At 41.7% G+C, this 15,115-nt stretch overlaps 1 protein-coding gene and 1 long non-coding RNA gene across 2 annotated transcripts; one reads left to right on the top strand and one right to left on the bottom strand.

Annotated features, from left to right (window-relative positions):
- The first annotated feature begins 3,851 nt into the window (after positions 1 to 3,851).
- Positions 3,852 to 14,889, top strand: LOC142874780 (uncharacterized). The gene is made up of 3 exons (XR_012922404.1): positions 3,852 to 3,938; positions 14,607 to 14,714; positions 14,808 to 14,889. It is a non-coding gene; the product is annotated as an uncharacterized LOC142874780 (long non-coding RNA).
- LOC105870502 (olfactory receptor 2W3-like) lies at positions 4,498 to 8,770 on the bottom strand. Its single transcript, XM_012763130.3, has one exon. It carries the CDS (start codon positions 7,713 to 7,715, stop codon positions 6,783 to 6,785), a length of 933 nt encoding a protein of 310 aa, XP_012618584.2. The 5' UTR covers positions 7,716 to 8,770; the 3' UTR covers positions 4,498 to 6,782.
- Positions 14,890 to 15,115: the final 226 nt, after the last annotated feature.

Here is a 15,115-nt window from a genome sequence, read left to right as displayed (position 1 = left end):
GGTTCTCTAATGGCTTTGCACTGGGTGTTGAAAGGACTGAGTTGAGGTCATTTTCCTCCTGCAGCTTATTCAGTGCAATCAGAAAAACTTACTGCATTCCTGGAATATTGGACTCCATTTCTACCAGAATATATAAGATTAAATTTTCCTCCAAATAATTGTCTTCAATGCACTTGATTTTCACCAAATACCGACAATAATCCCAGTAGTGTTTTTGCCACAGTATCCTATGAAATAATGGTGTTCCACTTTCCACTGGCAATTACGTAATAATTGTGTTCTCATGTAACCAAATTAGGAGTTCGATTCCAGAGGCCATCTTTAAGTTCTGTTTCCTTAGAACATCTTCCAGAAACAAATTCTGGGTAAGTCACTCAATGTTTTCAGAGTATAAATGGTTTTTATCATAGGGTATTAGACCCGTATTTGGTCTTTAGAAGGGCTGGGGCAGTGAAGGCTATTTTGGGGTGGTCTTGGAAACTCGCGCAGTGGCTGTTCCAAACCACAGAATGTATATGACATCCCCACTGATGGTCTAAGTTTCTGGCACCAATGTAGTGTGTTTTCTACAAGCTGACCTGGAAGGTGATTTTAAACTCATATCTGCCTGCTTCAGAGAATAACTCCTTTATTTCTCTTCTATTATATAAATCTCATATAAATCCATCTCACTGGGAGATGATAGTTATGAGCCATGCAGGGAAAATGATTCTAGGAAATACAGCTTCCAGCCTCCCTTTGCCATGCAGCTGTGACCTTAGGCATGCGTGGAATTGCCACCAACCTGAAAACTAAATTAACATAAAATATAGCAATTATGTTAGCAGTACTGTGATCTGAAGAATTATTCATGCACTTTAATGGAAAGGACATTTTAATGAAAAATTCTTCTCTCCCTAGTTTTTTCCATTGAAAATAGCAATGACAAAAAATAAAACAAACCGTGAATATAAATCTTCTAGAAAATCCTAAATTATTATTATACATAGGCCACTTTTTCCAAAGATGTTTTGGAAGTTTTTCATACTCTGCTTTTGTTTTCTTAGGAATGATCATTTTGATAATTGTGTTTTGTTTTTTCCTAAGTATTTGGTAGCTCTTGTGCAGGTAGCTCAGCTGTGAAAGGAGAGAGGCGTTGGTATCTAATTACACATTTTTTGAAATGAATTTGGGGTGTGTAGAATATCTTCCAACTGCAGAATTTTGATGTATATAAATTTTAACACAACATTTTACAATTTTATAGTTAGACTACAGAATTGTAAACTCAAACTCTCAGTGATATTAAATTTTCCATGACTGTAAAACGTGTTAAACAAGATCACAGGCACTGGGGTTGTATTATTCGTATCATCTTACTAATGGGGCCATTGGGAAATCTAAAGCTTTAATATACATTTTAAACACTTAAAACTTCCTGGAACATAGAAAGTCATCAGCAAATTCTAACATTCGTTTGATATCTCATACAAGTCCACAGTACAAAAATCCCCTTGTCCCAACCTAAAATCAACACTGCCTCAAACTCACCTCACTTTGTCATCAAATACCAGCTACCTCATTATGTGATCCAATATCTTACCAGTATCCCAAACCTAACCAGATGCTTTATTCCCAACTATGCTCAATTTACTTTTGATTAAGTTGTTAAAAACACAATAGCAAAACGATAGTCTCTTGAATAAATTGTTTTGGTAAAACCAGATATTCACATGTAGAAAAATGAAATTAGATGCATATCTTACACCATATACAAAAATCAATTCAAAATGGATTAAAGACTTAAAAAGTAAGACCTGAAACTGTAAAACTACTAGAAGAAAATGTACAGAAAAGCTCCATGACACTGGTCTGGTCTGGGCAATAATTTTTAGGATATGATCCTGAAAGCACAATCAACAATAGCAAAAATAGACAAATGGGATTAGCCAAACTAAAAAGCTTCTAAATAGCAAAGGAAACAATCAACACCGTGGAAAGGAAACTTACTGAATGGGAGAAAGTATTTGCAAACCATACATCTAATAAGAGGTTTACATTCAACATATATAAGGAACTCAACTGAATAGCAAGAAAAGAGATATCCTGAGTAATAAATGGGCAAAGTAAAATAGCAACTCAAAGTACTAAAAAAAGTAAAATAAAACAGCAACTCAGAATGCTGAAAAAAATAGGCAAAAGATTTGATGTTTCAAAAGAAGAGATAAAAGTGGTCAACAGATATATGAAAAAAATGCTCAGTATCATTAAACATCAAAGAAATGGAAATTAAAACCAGAATGAGATATCACTTCATACCTGTTAAAGTGGCTATTATCAAAAGGACAAAAGATATGTCTTGGCAAGGATGTGGAGAAAACGGAACCCTCATATGTGACATGGTTGTTGGGAATGGAGATGGATACAGCCATTATGGAACATAGTATGTTGAGTTCTTCAAAAAATTAAAAATGAAACTACCGGCAATCCCACTAAAGAGTATATATCCAAAGAATAAGAAATCAGTAGGGTGAAGAGATATTTGCACTCCCATGTACGTTGCAAAAGCATTCACAATAGCCAAGACATGGAATCTATCTAAGCGATCAATCGATAATTGGATTAATAAAAAGTAGTGTGTGTATGTGTGTGTGTATATATATATATATATATAATAAAATGTGAGTGCTATTCAGCTTTAAAAAAGAAGCAAACACTGTCATTTGTGACAACATGAATTAACCTGGAAGACATTATGTTAAGTGAAATAAACCAGGCAAAGAAAGACAAATTCCACATGATCTCATTTATATGTGGAATGTAAAAAAGTCAAACTCATAGAAGTGTAGAGTAGAATGGTGGTTACCAGGGTTGGTGGGAGGAGGAAGAGGAGCATTGGGTAGATATTGGTCAAAGGAAACAAAATTTCAGTTAGACAAAAAGAAAAAGTTCAAGACATCTCTTGTACAACATGGTGACGATAGTTAATAGCAATGTATTTTATATCTGAAAATTGCTAAGAGAGTGGATTTTGGGCTTTGTCATCACACAAAAAAAGTATAAGTATGTTGAGGTAATGCATCTATATTAATTAGCTTGATTTAGCCAATCCACAACATATACATTTATCAAAACATCATGTTATATACCAAAATTATATGCAACTTTAAAATTTTTAAATAAAAAAGAAATCATGTTTTGAAAGTCGATACTTACACTTTTGAAAGTCTCTAATTTGCGTGCTTGATAACACCAGGATGTAAAATAAAACTATACATTGTGCACCAATTCATAATCCTAATTATACTTATTTATAAAATTCAAAGTCAACTCCCTCTGATGAAGCTTATATCGGCTATGTACCTGGCACTGTGCCAAGAAATTTGCAGTAATCAATTTATAGTCACAAAACCTTATAACATGCATACTGCTATCACCCAATTTTATGGATGAAGAACCAAAGAAAATAAAATTTAATAAACACACGTGAGGTCACTAAAAATCCAGAAGTCGGGAAAAACCAGGCTTGTTCTAGATCCACAGTGAGGATTATTAGACTCTGCACTCGACGCCATCCTGCGACTGTCGACTTCTCAAGACGGAGGCGTCTGTGCTGGGATTATGTGACGGCCGCTGCTTTGCTTGCTTGTTTCTGGGGGAGCAGACTTGCTTGATTGTTCAAGGACAATGCAATGACTGTGCCGCGCCGCACCGCAGGGAGCAGAGGGACAAGCGAGGGGCGTTTTCTCTGGGGACAGTGCCGGCAGGACGCCACCGCGGCCTGGGTCCCTGAGGCAGAGGGCTGCGCGGGCTGTCCAGGCCCCTCAGCCCATTGGGCACGTCTGGTCCTGACTGCGAGGGAAGAGGGGCCGCCCTGGGATCACCCTGGGTGCTGTGCCCTGCAACACTTCCTGTCACAGAAACAGATTCTTGATAATACCGTGAGGAAAACGCAAAAGGTAACAATTAATCTCTAGTATTTCTGGAAAAATAGGATTTGTCTTACACCAAAACAAATAATTGTATTTTAGGCGTGATGATTACCAGGACATCGCGCTGCTTTGGTGGGTAGTTACCTCAGTCACCAGCGCTCGTCTTGCTTTTGTAACACAGCTGAAAGCTCAGCCACAAGCGAAGTTATCACATCTTTAACTCCGAATAAATATCAGTGAAATTGAGCAATGCTTATTAAACACCGCTTTTATGTACTTGCCACACATGACTGATGGCATACAACCATCAGAGATTCTTTAATAGCAAGAGGAGAAAACAGGGCTCAGGTAACTTTTGAATTATAAGCAACTATATCCTGAATATATAATCATTGACTATGCTATAACATGGACAGTGGAAGAGATTGATTTATTTGTCGCTAAGGATTCAAATTAGTGATACTATTATTAAAAAACCTTCAGGGTAAGAATGATGACTTTTTCAAAATAAATACTGTATAATGATTTAAGATATTTACATTGAAAATATATATATTAAGGAAAATGGATATTTTACTACCAAGTATATTTAAGCATAAATGAATGATAGTTTTTTATAGTTCTTATTATAAAAAATACGTAAAAGGTAAATAATTGAGATAAAACTGGTTGAACTTTGAGCCCTTCACATTCTGATCCTACTAGATATTTTAACCGAATAACCTGACTCTTCAGGTAAAAACACAGCCTGAGCAGTTTATATATTGTCAGTCACATCTGTACACGTGTTTAAAAATGTTACATATAAAACAGCTGAAAGGTAAAACAATTCACCAAATTATGGGGTAGTATATGAAATATCATTTGTAAAAATCATTTGAACATCATCAAGCAGAATAAAATATCAGTACTAACACAACCCGCTGTGACTGTGTCCACTTGCTCATACATGGGCTTGCCCTCAGGAGTGGTGGCGAGAACCAACTCTCGCTTCCTGGGGTCTCGGCTTTCTAGACAATCATGCACCAAGTATTTGGTGGTGAACAGCATGAGTAGCCAATTAGAAGTAATCCAAAATTCCAGAATTCTTACTGACTGCCTAAAGTCTTGACGGTCCTGTAATGGTACATTTTGGAGGGAGAACATTGCACTAGAAGATTAGTAAGGCTACAGCAATTATAATAATTAATTCACCGTTGTGAAATTCCCGTATCCTACCTAGGTTACATCCACATTCCTCTAATTAACACATTAACACAGGCACCACTGGGGTAGAATGGCTGACTCTGCAACCTACATCATATATATATACACACACACATATATATAATATGTATATGAAACATATATGATAGTAAATACTCAATGATGCATTTATATTTAGAGACAATGAAATTACTTCACCATCAGGAATCCAAGTACTTTGTATTTTTGTTGTTTTATTTTCTAATCGAATCATTTTACTCTCTCCATTCTTTCCTTTGAGCCACAGGCATGCAACTTCACTAACCCTGTTTGTTAAAACTCAAAGTAAGAACGACACCACATGAGCCCTGAGTGAAGGTGATCTTTTTTTCCCCCGAAATTGAGTTGGCTTGTTTGAAGAAATGATTATTGAGAAGTCAATGTCAATTTTAATAGAATTCTTCTATGGAATGCCATAAGAGACAGTTAAGTTTCTAGCCACCTAAGCAAGTCACTGTAGATTTTATCAGCAATAACTACGTACAGTTTTAAGGAGCAAGGCTAGTTTTCTTGGGTGCTGTGTTGTTTGTTTCTATGATCCAACTTTGAGGAACATTGTGAAACACTGCTTTCCAAATGCTGAAGGTATTTTGCTCTTTAAAAGTTCCTGATGCAACAGAAACAGCAGGAATTGGGAGTCATCGGGACTTGGAGTAAATCTCTGGTTCAGTTTTCCTTGAGCAAATGATTGGACGCTTCTGCATCAAAGAGCAAAAGGTAAAATAGGGATAAGGATCATCATGCCAGCCTCAGACAAACGCCGGGAAGATTAGCCGAATTCCCAGCACGCAGCACAGAGCAGGAACTTAACACACATCATGTTCTTCTTGCTAATAGAATGAAAACATCCCTGAGAAATACTGATGCTTTAAGATTTAAATGACTGTGTATCATTATTTATCGGTTAACTTTTGGTTTATCCAGAATCTTACACCAGTGTTTGGGGGAAATGCCAAAGGTTGAGGATGACGGTAGAAAAAACTGTATGATGGGATGAAAAGTTCTGCGTGGGAACTTGGGAAATCGGAAACATCCGACCGTGCTGAGTTCCAGTGTTCGATGCTGACGTAATCCAGCATCGACACAGGCTATCCAGATCAGGGCTGGCATCTCACACAGGAAGTGGTCCACCTTGCGGTGCCCACAGCGGGGCCATTGCCAGGTCACTGCAGACATGGCCAAGGAGTTGCCCACCCTCCGCTCCACGAGGAGGGGCACTTAGTCCGTATGGAGAACAGGGACAGATTTAGAGCCATTCTGACTAGAATAGCTAGAATGAAGTTAATGACATCAAAACAATGACATAAGCAAAACTCTGATGAAGATTTGTTTCCTACTTGGCACTCTGGTAAAAGCTGGAGGAAATTCATTTCTATGACTATTTACCCCGTGGTTCTGGGACCCGCTTTATAGATCGACGAGAGGGGGTTTGGATGGAATGTGTTGCTCAGTTCGCTCATAAAACGTGTGACGCTGGAGCTAAAACAGCTGCAGAGTCCAGGAGAAGCCGAGTCAGCCGAGCCGCAGGCCAAGGCCAGCTCCGCCCCAGAGCCCCAGCGGCCACCATGGCCTGGTGGGGTCGAGGCCAGGGCCGGGGGGAGGCCCCGGAGATGCCCTGCTCCTTCCCTACCTTGCTGTCCCCGGCAGCAGCCTTCTCAGTGCCCCCTTCACCTCTTTGTTTCTGAGGGTGTAGATCAGGGGGTTCAGCAGAGGGGTGACCATGTTGTAAAAGAGGGTGAGAAACTTGCCCTGGTCCTGGGAGGAGCTGGCTCCCGGTTGCATGTACATGTAGATGATGTTCCCGTAGAAAAGCGAGACCACGGCGAGATGGGAGCCACAGGTGTTGAAGGCCTTTTGCCTCCCTGATGCCGATGGAATCTGTAGCACGGCCCTCACGATATAGCCATAAGAGACCAGGATGAACACCAAGGGGGACAGCACAATGCCCACCGCCAGGACAAAGACGGTGACTTCGATGGCTACAGTGTTGACACAAGCCATCCGGATGAGGGCTGGCATCTCACACAGGAAGTGGTCCACCTTGCGGTGCCCACAGCGGGGCAAGCGCAGGGTCACTGGAGACATGGCCAAGGAGTTGGCCATCCCACAGCCCCAGGCCACCGACACCAAGCCCCGGCAGAGCCTGGGGTTCATGGTCGCCATGTAGTGCAGCGGCCTGCAGACCGCAACCAGCCGGTCGTAGGCCATGACGGCCAGGAGCAGGCACTCCACACCGCCCAGCCCCAGGAACAGGAAGAGCTGGGTGGCACAGCCCGAGTAGCTGATGGTCTTGTCACGTCCACTGAGGTTGTGGAGCAGCTGGGGGATGGAGCTGGTGGTGAAGCAGAGGTCCAGGAAGGAGAGGTGGGTGAGGAAGAAGTACATGGGGGTGTGCAGCTGGCGGTCCCGCCGGCACACCAGGATGATGGTGGAGTTTCCCAGCAGCGTGAGGAGGTAGGCTATCAGGAGGGCCACGAAGAGGGTCCTCTCCAGACGGGGGTGGTCAGAGAACCCCACAAGGATGAAATGGTTTGGGGAGCTGTCATTGGCTCCTTCCATCGCTACCGCCCCTGAACAGAAAGATCAGTACTGACGACACCACCAGCTGACATTAAGGGAGCACTTACTGTAAGCCCGTCCTCCTTCTCTGCTTTTACATGTGTTCATCTAGCCCCAACGACAACAGTATGGAGTGGGCACTATTATTATCATCTCCAAACTCATAAAAAAGGAAACTAAGACATATGTGGCTTAAGAAAAATTGTCATATGTGGAAAGAGGCAGAGCTGACTTTAATCCTAGGAAATGAGGCTTAAAAGTTTTCATCCTTAACCACTGCTTGAAGTGTCTCTGACCCCAATGATGTGAAAGACAAACTCTGCCACGGCCCAGCCATCCATTCCTCCAGAGACCCAAGGGACTAAACTCCTGCCAACACCTCATGGAACCCTCCAATTATCTGCTAATATTAAAAGTATTCAGGAAATATCCATTATATGCAGAACATCTTACTCTTGATCCCAAATAAATACCTCATTCATTTGGTTATCATTTTGAGGTAATTTTTAATTCCCTGAGTAGATAAATGATAATACTACTAAAGCAACAGAACATGTAAAATATCTCTTTCTCTCTCTTAATTGGGTCTGGTACTGAAGAGATAGAATATATATTTTTTTCTTCCAAGGTACTATATATTGCTTGAGGGGAAAAAATTGTAGCAGATAATATAATTTTGACACAATAAATCACACATCTGTGCAGAAACCTCTATCAGATTCCAATCTCAACACTGCATCACATCTGAAGAAAAAGCATGTTTGATGAGGTAAACCGCAGTCTTACGGACAGATATAGAGACAGATCAATACAGCTTGGGCTACGGCCACAAGCTCTTCTGTTGCAGTCACTAAGCCAGCACGACATGATCATGGATCTCAGAGAGTTCCTTTACCTTTTCTTAGTTTTCTCATCTAAAATGGTCATAATCAAACCTTTACCTTACTTATTTTATAGATGTTTTGAGATTTTTCAAAATATGAAAACAGTATAAAATATATAAGAGTTTGGTGTGTGTGTGTGTGTGTGTGTGTGTAAAGGTTTCACAGCAGACATGTCATGCGAACACAGAATAGAAAAATAAACCCACGAATCTAGGCAGAGAAATTATGAATTAAAAAAAAACTAATGAAAAGAAACTATCTTAACATTTATGCAAACATACTTTGGAAATATAATAACTAAGACATGATAACTGGCAAGGCAGTTGTGGGGGAGGAGGGTGGTGTGGGTCCCTTCTCTAGACTGACGCCGAAACAAATTACGGATTTTACTTATGGAGACGGGTCTCCTGCTGCTGCCCTGGCTGGAGTGCGGCGGTGTGATCACAGCTCACTGCAGCCTCGAACTTGTGGCCTCAAATGATCCTCCCACCTCAGCCTCCCAAACTTCTGGGAGTATAGGCATGAGCCACCATGCAAACAAAACAAAACAAACAAACAAACAAACAACAACAAGAAAAAATATATATATATATAAACATTAAAAAATACAACTACTATAAGAAAGCATGATATTTTTTTTATTTTCTTGATCTTTTTAGATTTAAGTAAATTTCACAAGCTGGCTGAGTTGCAATTCTCAAAAACTGAAAAGCAAACTGTGGATAAATTTGGTTGCATATTTTTAAAAAATCGACACTCTAAGAAACACTACTAAAATCTAAAAATAATGACAATACTAGAAAATTCAATGAGACAATAGAAAGGGTACCTTACTTAGGATTTTTTTTTCAAATTTTTGGCAAGAAAAAGATGTTACAAACTAAAATTAAGTAATGACTTGAAAAAGCAGTTCACAGATGAATGATTTACAGACAAGTGACTTATACATATTAGAAATGTTCTCACCGATGATTGATGATATAAAAATTAAAATATACATATAAAGGTATTGGCTTTTCAGATAGGTAAATACTGAAAAGTATGGTAACATCCAGAGCTTGGAACAGTGTGGAAAATAAAGCCATCCTTATGAACTCTTGATAAGATTTGAAATTGGAATAGTATCTTTGGAGAGATCTCAAAAAACAGATTACTCCTGAAAATACACATATACCTTCCCATTGTACATGTTCTGTTAACAAAAGAAATATCTGCCATCCATAAAATTTAAAATTACATGTCTCCTTGCCTAATTCATTCCACATTTAGCAGTCTGCCCTGCATTTATCAACCCTCGATCAGTAACTGCACATCCTTAAAAATCTTCACTATAGCATTGATTGAAATAGAAAATACTCAGAAAGATTTTATATGTTTAATGTTACAGACATGACTTAATAGATAATGACAACATCATGAACTGGAAACAATTACTAAATTGGAATAAATATATATGTGACACCACCAGGAATTTTGCCCAAAAAAGATACTCATTTCAAATGAGTGGAAAGCAAACTATAGTGTACAGTGAGATTATATGTAGTGTGACTCCATTTTCTTTGGTCACAAACTCTCTCTCCCTCCCTCTCCCTCTCTCTCTCTCTCTCTCCACACACACACACACACACACACACACACACACACACACACACACCACAATCATGTGCTGCTGCATAACAACACTTTGGTCAACAACAAACCACATCTTTGGTGGTCCCGCCTCCTCAAAAAGAGCCTCAGGCAGGTCCGTGAGGAGGGCTTCCAGAAGAAAGCATCCTTATCATAGGAGATGACAGCTCCATGCGTGCCACTGCCCGTGAAGACCTTTGGATGTGACAAGATGGGAGGTGGAAGACAGTGATATTGATGATCCTGACATTGTGTAGGCCTAGGATCATGTGTGTGTTTGTGTCTTAGTTTTCAACAAAAAAGTTTAAAAAGTTTTAAAAAAATGTAAATAGGAAAAAACTTATAGAATAAGGATATAAAAATAATATTTTTGTACAACTATATAATGTGTTGTGTTTTAAGCTAAGTGCTATTTCCAAAAGCTCAAAAAGGTAAAAAAATATTAGCTTTACAAACTAAAAAATTACAGTAAGTTAAGGTCATTACTGAGAGAAGGAAACAATATTTTCATAAATTTATTGTGGGCTAAGCTCACAGTGTCTATAAAGTCTACAGGAGCGAAGCGATGTCCTAGTGATGACCTTCACATCCGCTCAGCACCCCCGCCCGCAAGCCCATCGGCAGCACACGCCTGCTCCTGCGCAGGCGCGCCAGGCTCTGCCGCTCCCGCTGCGCCTTCACCGCGCCCCTCCGCGCGGTGCTCAGAGCGGGCTCACCGCCTGTCAGCGCTGCCCGGCACCCAGCGCAGCGCCGCCTGCAGGCCTGGCCAGGAGACGCGGGCCACGCCCACGGCCACGCGCAGTCGGCGGCCCAGGAGGCTCCCAGGACGACGAGATGGCCCGGCAACGTGTTTCTCAGAACATGTCGCCACCACAAAGCAACGCGTGGATGCATTTATGTTAAATCGTGGCCCATGTCTGGACGGATGCACTGAATTGTTAAAAGGACTCACTTCTGGAGAGTGAAATGCAGGATAAGGGAGACTTTCGTTTTTACATGATCCGTTTTTCATGACACGATAACCAATAATCATGGATTATTTTGAAATTAAAAAAATCCATATGTGAACTAAGATAAACTCCTAAGCCCCCTGTCAACTGAACAGAGCCCTGGTGGCCAAGGGGACCTGGAGAAACCCTAAGGCTGAGCTCCTGGCCGGAGGGGCAGGGTCGGACACGCCTCTGTACACCCCCTCCCTTCTGGAGTTTTTACACACAGTTGACCGCACTGATGTGAAGGCAGAGACCGTAAGGCTGACAAACAGCCTCTTTGTGACTAGGAGGTGCTGCCTGGCTCACAGGCCCTAAGGCTGAGCAGGGCAAAGGCCCAATCACCCGCAGGCCATCCGAGCGCTTAGCAGGACCACTTGGGTCCCCACAGTGTGGCTTGTGCATCTGCAGCCTTCCTTATTTTAACTGAACACTTCCCAAGCCTTTGGACAAAGCTTCCTTTCCTTAACCAACTACAAATCAAAGAGTGTTTGAAGCTGCCTGTAACCCGTAATACCCCACTTCCAGATGTCCCGCCTGCTCAGGCCAAACCAATATGCACCTTCCATGTACCAATTCACGATTTTACCTAGAATCCCTGTCTCCCTAAAATGCATAAAACTTAACCGTAACCCAACCACCTCCTCCAGACTTCTTGGGCACAGACCCTGGGCCTCAGTCACCCATATTCAGCTCAGAATAAACCTCTTTATGCTACAGAGTTTGGGTTTTTTTCTGTTAATGCGCATATACAGATGCTTATAAAATAACAGGATATTAGGAAATTTTCCTACAAATCATTGAATTTTTAAAAATGTGTTAATATATCTTTTTTTAAGTTTGCCATTCTCCTTTTCAGAGATCACTGTCCCATTTCTCTTAGTATTTTGTTGTTCTAAATATTAACAAACTGAAAAAACGAAAAAGTAGGAAGAAAAGCAGGAAAGTAGAAACAAAAAAAGACAAATTTTCAATCGCCACAAAAACATGATATTTTATAACAAAGTGCTACATAATTTCATGGTCCTAAAATTGTGAATCCTATGAAATAAGATTAAGGTAAGAACAAGGAGCTGAAAATAAGGTCAAATACGGTGAAAGGACATGAGATTGATTGGTTTTCGTGATAACTTGAGTTCAGATCTTCTAAATCTTCCTGTTTTCTCAATTGTGATGTGGAGGTAAGTTCTCAACAACAGAAAGGGAACGTTAATGCCAATGCCTCACATCTTGTCAGTTCTAACCGAAATGCTGCCTCATTTCTCCCCTCAAACAAGAGAGGGCGCCCGCTGGTTCCGGCGCCAACTAACGTGTGCACACTGGCTGCCCAGAGGCCTGTCTGTGTCTCAGCTCCCGGCTGCACGAGTGCCCTCGCTCACACCTGAGGCCACTGAGCTAAGATGCTGTTTTTAAAAACTGGACACAGACTTCGTCTCTCTCCCTCCCCTCAAAACAAGCAAATAAGTACACGCTGGGCACTGGCCTCGCCGCAGCTCTGGAAGGGAGTGTCCTGAGCCTGCTGCCTGCGGACGCGCCTCCCCATGGAAGAAAGGGGTCCTGCAGGGACGCGTGGCCACTTCACTTTCTGGAAGGTTCTGGGAAGGAGCAAATACTTTCTTCCCCGAATTCAAACTTTGGGAAGAACGTGGTTAGCTTTCTTCCCTCTGCGCAGAGCTCCTTGTTGGCACGACGGCCAATATTTACAGCTCTCTTTGCACCCCCAGGATTTACATCCTATACGGACCTTCCATAGCCACTGTAAATTTTGTCATTTTTAAACTAATTATGTACCATTTCTTGGACACAGCAGTTTATTCTGTATTTGCTATGAATTTGTCACTACTCTGCCAAGTGGCTCTCCTGGTGAAGGGAGAGACGGGTGACATTTCACCCTTTTGCCTTTCATACCTTGGCCCAGAGCAGAGCTCAGCTCGGGGCACGAGTGATTCTTAGTTCACCGATTAATGCGGCCATTCGAGCCCTCCCTGCTGCCAGGAAGTCTCCTCTGCGAGACTCGAAGCTGGAAACCCTGAAAGGCAGTGTCACTCACTACGCTGCAGACCCCTGATTCTCCCCACAAATGTGAATAGTGACCCACAGAGAGATCAAGAAGTGAATCCAGGCCGGGCGCTGTGGCTCACGCCTGTAATCCTAGCTCTTGGGAGGCCGAGGCGGGCGGATTGCTCAAGGTCAGGAGTTCAAAACCAGCCTGAGCAAGAGCGAGACCCCGTCTCTACTATAAATAGAAAGAAATTAATCGGCCAACTGATATATATATAAAAAATTAGCCGGGCATGGTGGCGCATGCCTGTAGTCCCAGCTACTCGGGAGGCTGAGGCAGAAGGATCACTCAAGCCCAGGAGTTTGAGGTTGCTGTGAGCTAGGCTGACGCCACGGCACTCACTCTAGCCTGGACAACAAAGTGAGACTCCGTCTCAAAAAAAAAAAAAAAAAAAAAAAAAAAAAAAAAAAGAAGAAGTGAATCCAATCTCTGAAGACATGTGATTTTTCAGATACGGTGTTGCTGGGATTGAAGTAGGGGAGCAGCCCAGCGGCATGAAGGCACTGTCGCTCTGTAAAATGGTTGTTTAACGTGTATGTCTGGGCGTGCGTGTGCCCAGTGTATCACAAGGCAAGATTTCTCTCTCCTTACAGGTGCTGATCAAACAGCTGAGCAGCCACGCCCCTCTGCACTGGTCCATCTCAGAGATGGTCACGCACAAACCACCAGTCAACCACGTGTACGTTTTCTCAGTTCCTGAAGGATGGGGACAGGCATGTGGTTAAATATTTTAGTTTATTTTTAATTTTTTAAGTTAAAAAGTTAAATTAGTTTGCTTTTTTAATTTAAAAAATTAAAAATAATTTTTAATCTTGAAAAGTAAAGAGCTTTAAACACATGAAAGCGTGGCTACACTAGCAGCGTTGTGCAGTAGTAGGAAATGGAATCTAGGTTTTCAGAGCAGGGCACAGACCTAGATCGCCCCACACACAAGCCTGTGGGCTCTGCGCCCCCCACCAACAGGCTGACAATACTCTTTTCATTGCTCTTTTTATTTTGTCAAAATAAAACTCACATCTCAGATCTCATTTCCTTACTTCTGCCCGAAAAATCATTTTTAAAAGATAAACTCGAATCCCAACATAAAAAAAAAACCCAAAACCCTTTATTTTATGTCTCTTCATATATTGTCTTCTCAGCATATTTATATTCCATCCTTTACAAATAACTTTGCATTGGTAAGTGTATTGCTTTGTTATAATTAAATAATGAGTTGTGATGTATGTGTTGTTTGTGTACTTTTGTGTCTTGGTGTGTCTGTCCTCATCTATAAGCTTTCCAAGAGCAAGGAGGACATTCTTCACTTTCTCCTTTTCTATCCCTTCAGGCCCTCCCCGTGGCTTTTTATGTAACAAACCAACTGAGAAGTACAGGTTTCTGAGTTGAGCTCCTGCATCCAGAAATCTACTCACCATCTGTATTCCTATGCTGCCAGGTAACACTGAAAGTCAGAATGCAGAGGGCACAGCGCTAGCGAGAGGACCTCCATCAGATCATGCAACGCTTTCTACCCTCTGTGTGTACACAGGTGGTGTGGCCAGGTGCAATTCCAGATGTGGGCAAAACGGAAGGTGTCTCAGCCTTGACCCGTTCCTCTATACATCCAAGAGACTATGATATTTGTGCAGAAGGGCTCGCTGCAATTGCAGAATTATGCAGCTCTCTTGGGGAAAGACTGGAGCAGGACCTTGAAGGTGGTCGGGTTCACGCCCCCAGCACTGGGGAAACTTCAAGCCCACAGGGATCATTAGCACATACACAGGGGCATGTTGTAGGTGTGTATCACATCAACTTCTCCAATCTCCCGTGGGGTCCGGACAGAAAATGAGGACCATG

Source organism: Microcebus murinus, chromosome 13 (genome assembly GCF_040939455.1).
Source record: "Microcebus murinus isolate Inina chromosome 13, M.murinus_Inina_mat1.0, whole genome shotgun sequence".
In the NCBI taxonomy this organism is placed as follows: domain Eukaryota; kingdom Metazoa; phylum Chordata; class Mammalia; order Primates; family Cheirogaleidae; genus Microcebus; species Microcebus murinus.
This window is presented reverse-complemented; position numbering and strand designations above follow the sequence as displayed.

Coding starts and splice junctions, on each gene's coding strand:
- LOC105870502 (XM_012763130.3), bottom strand. CDS start 7,715: ATGGAAGGAGCCAATGACAGCTCCCCAAACCATTTCATCCTTGTGGGG.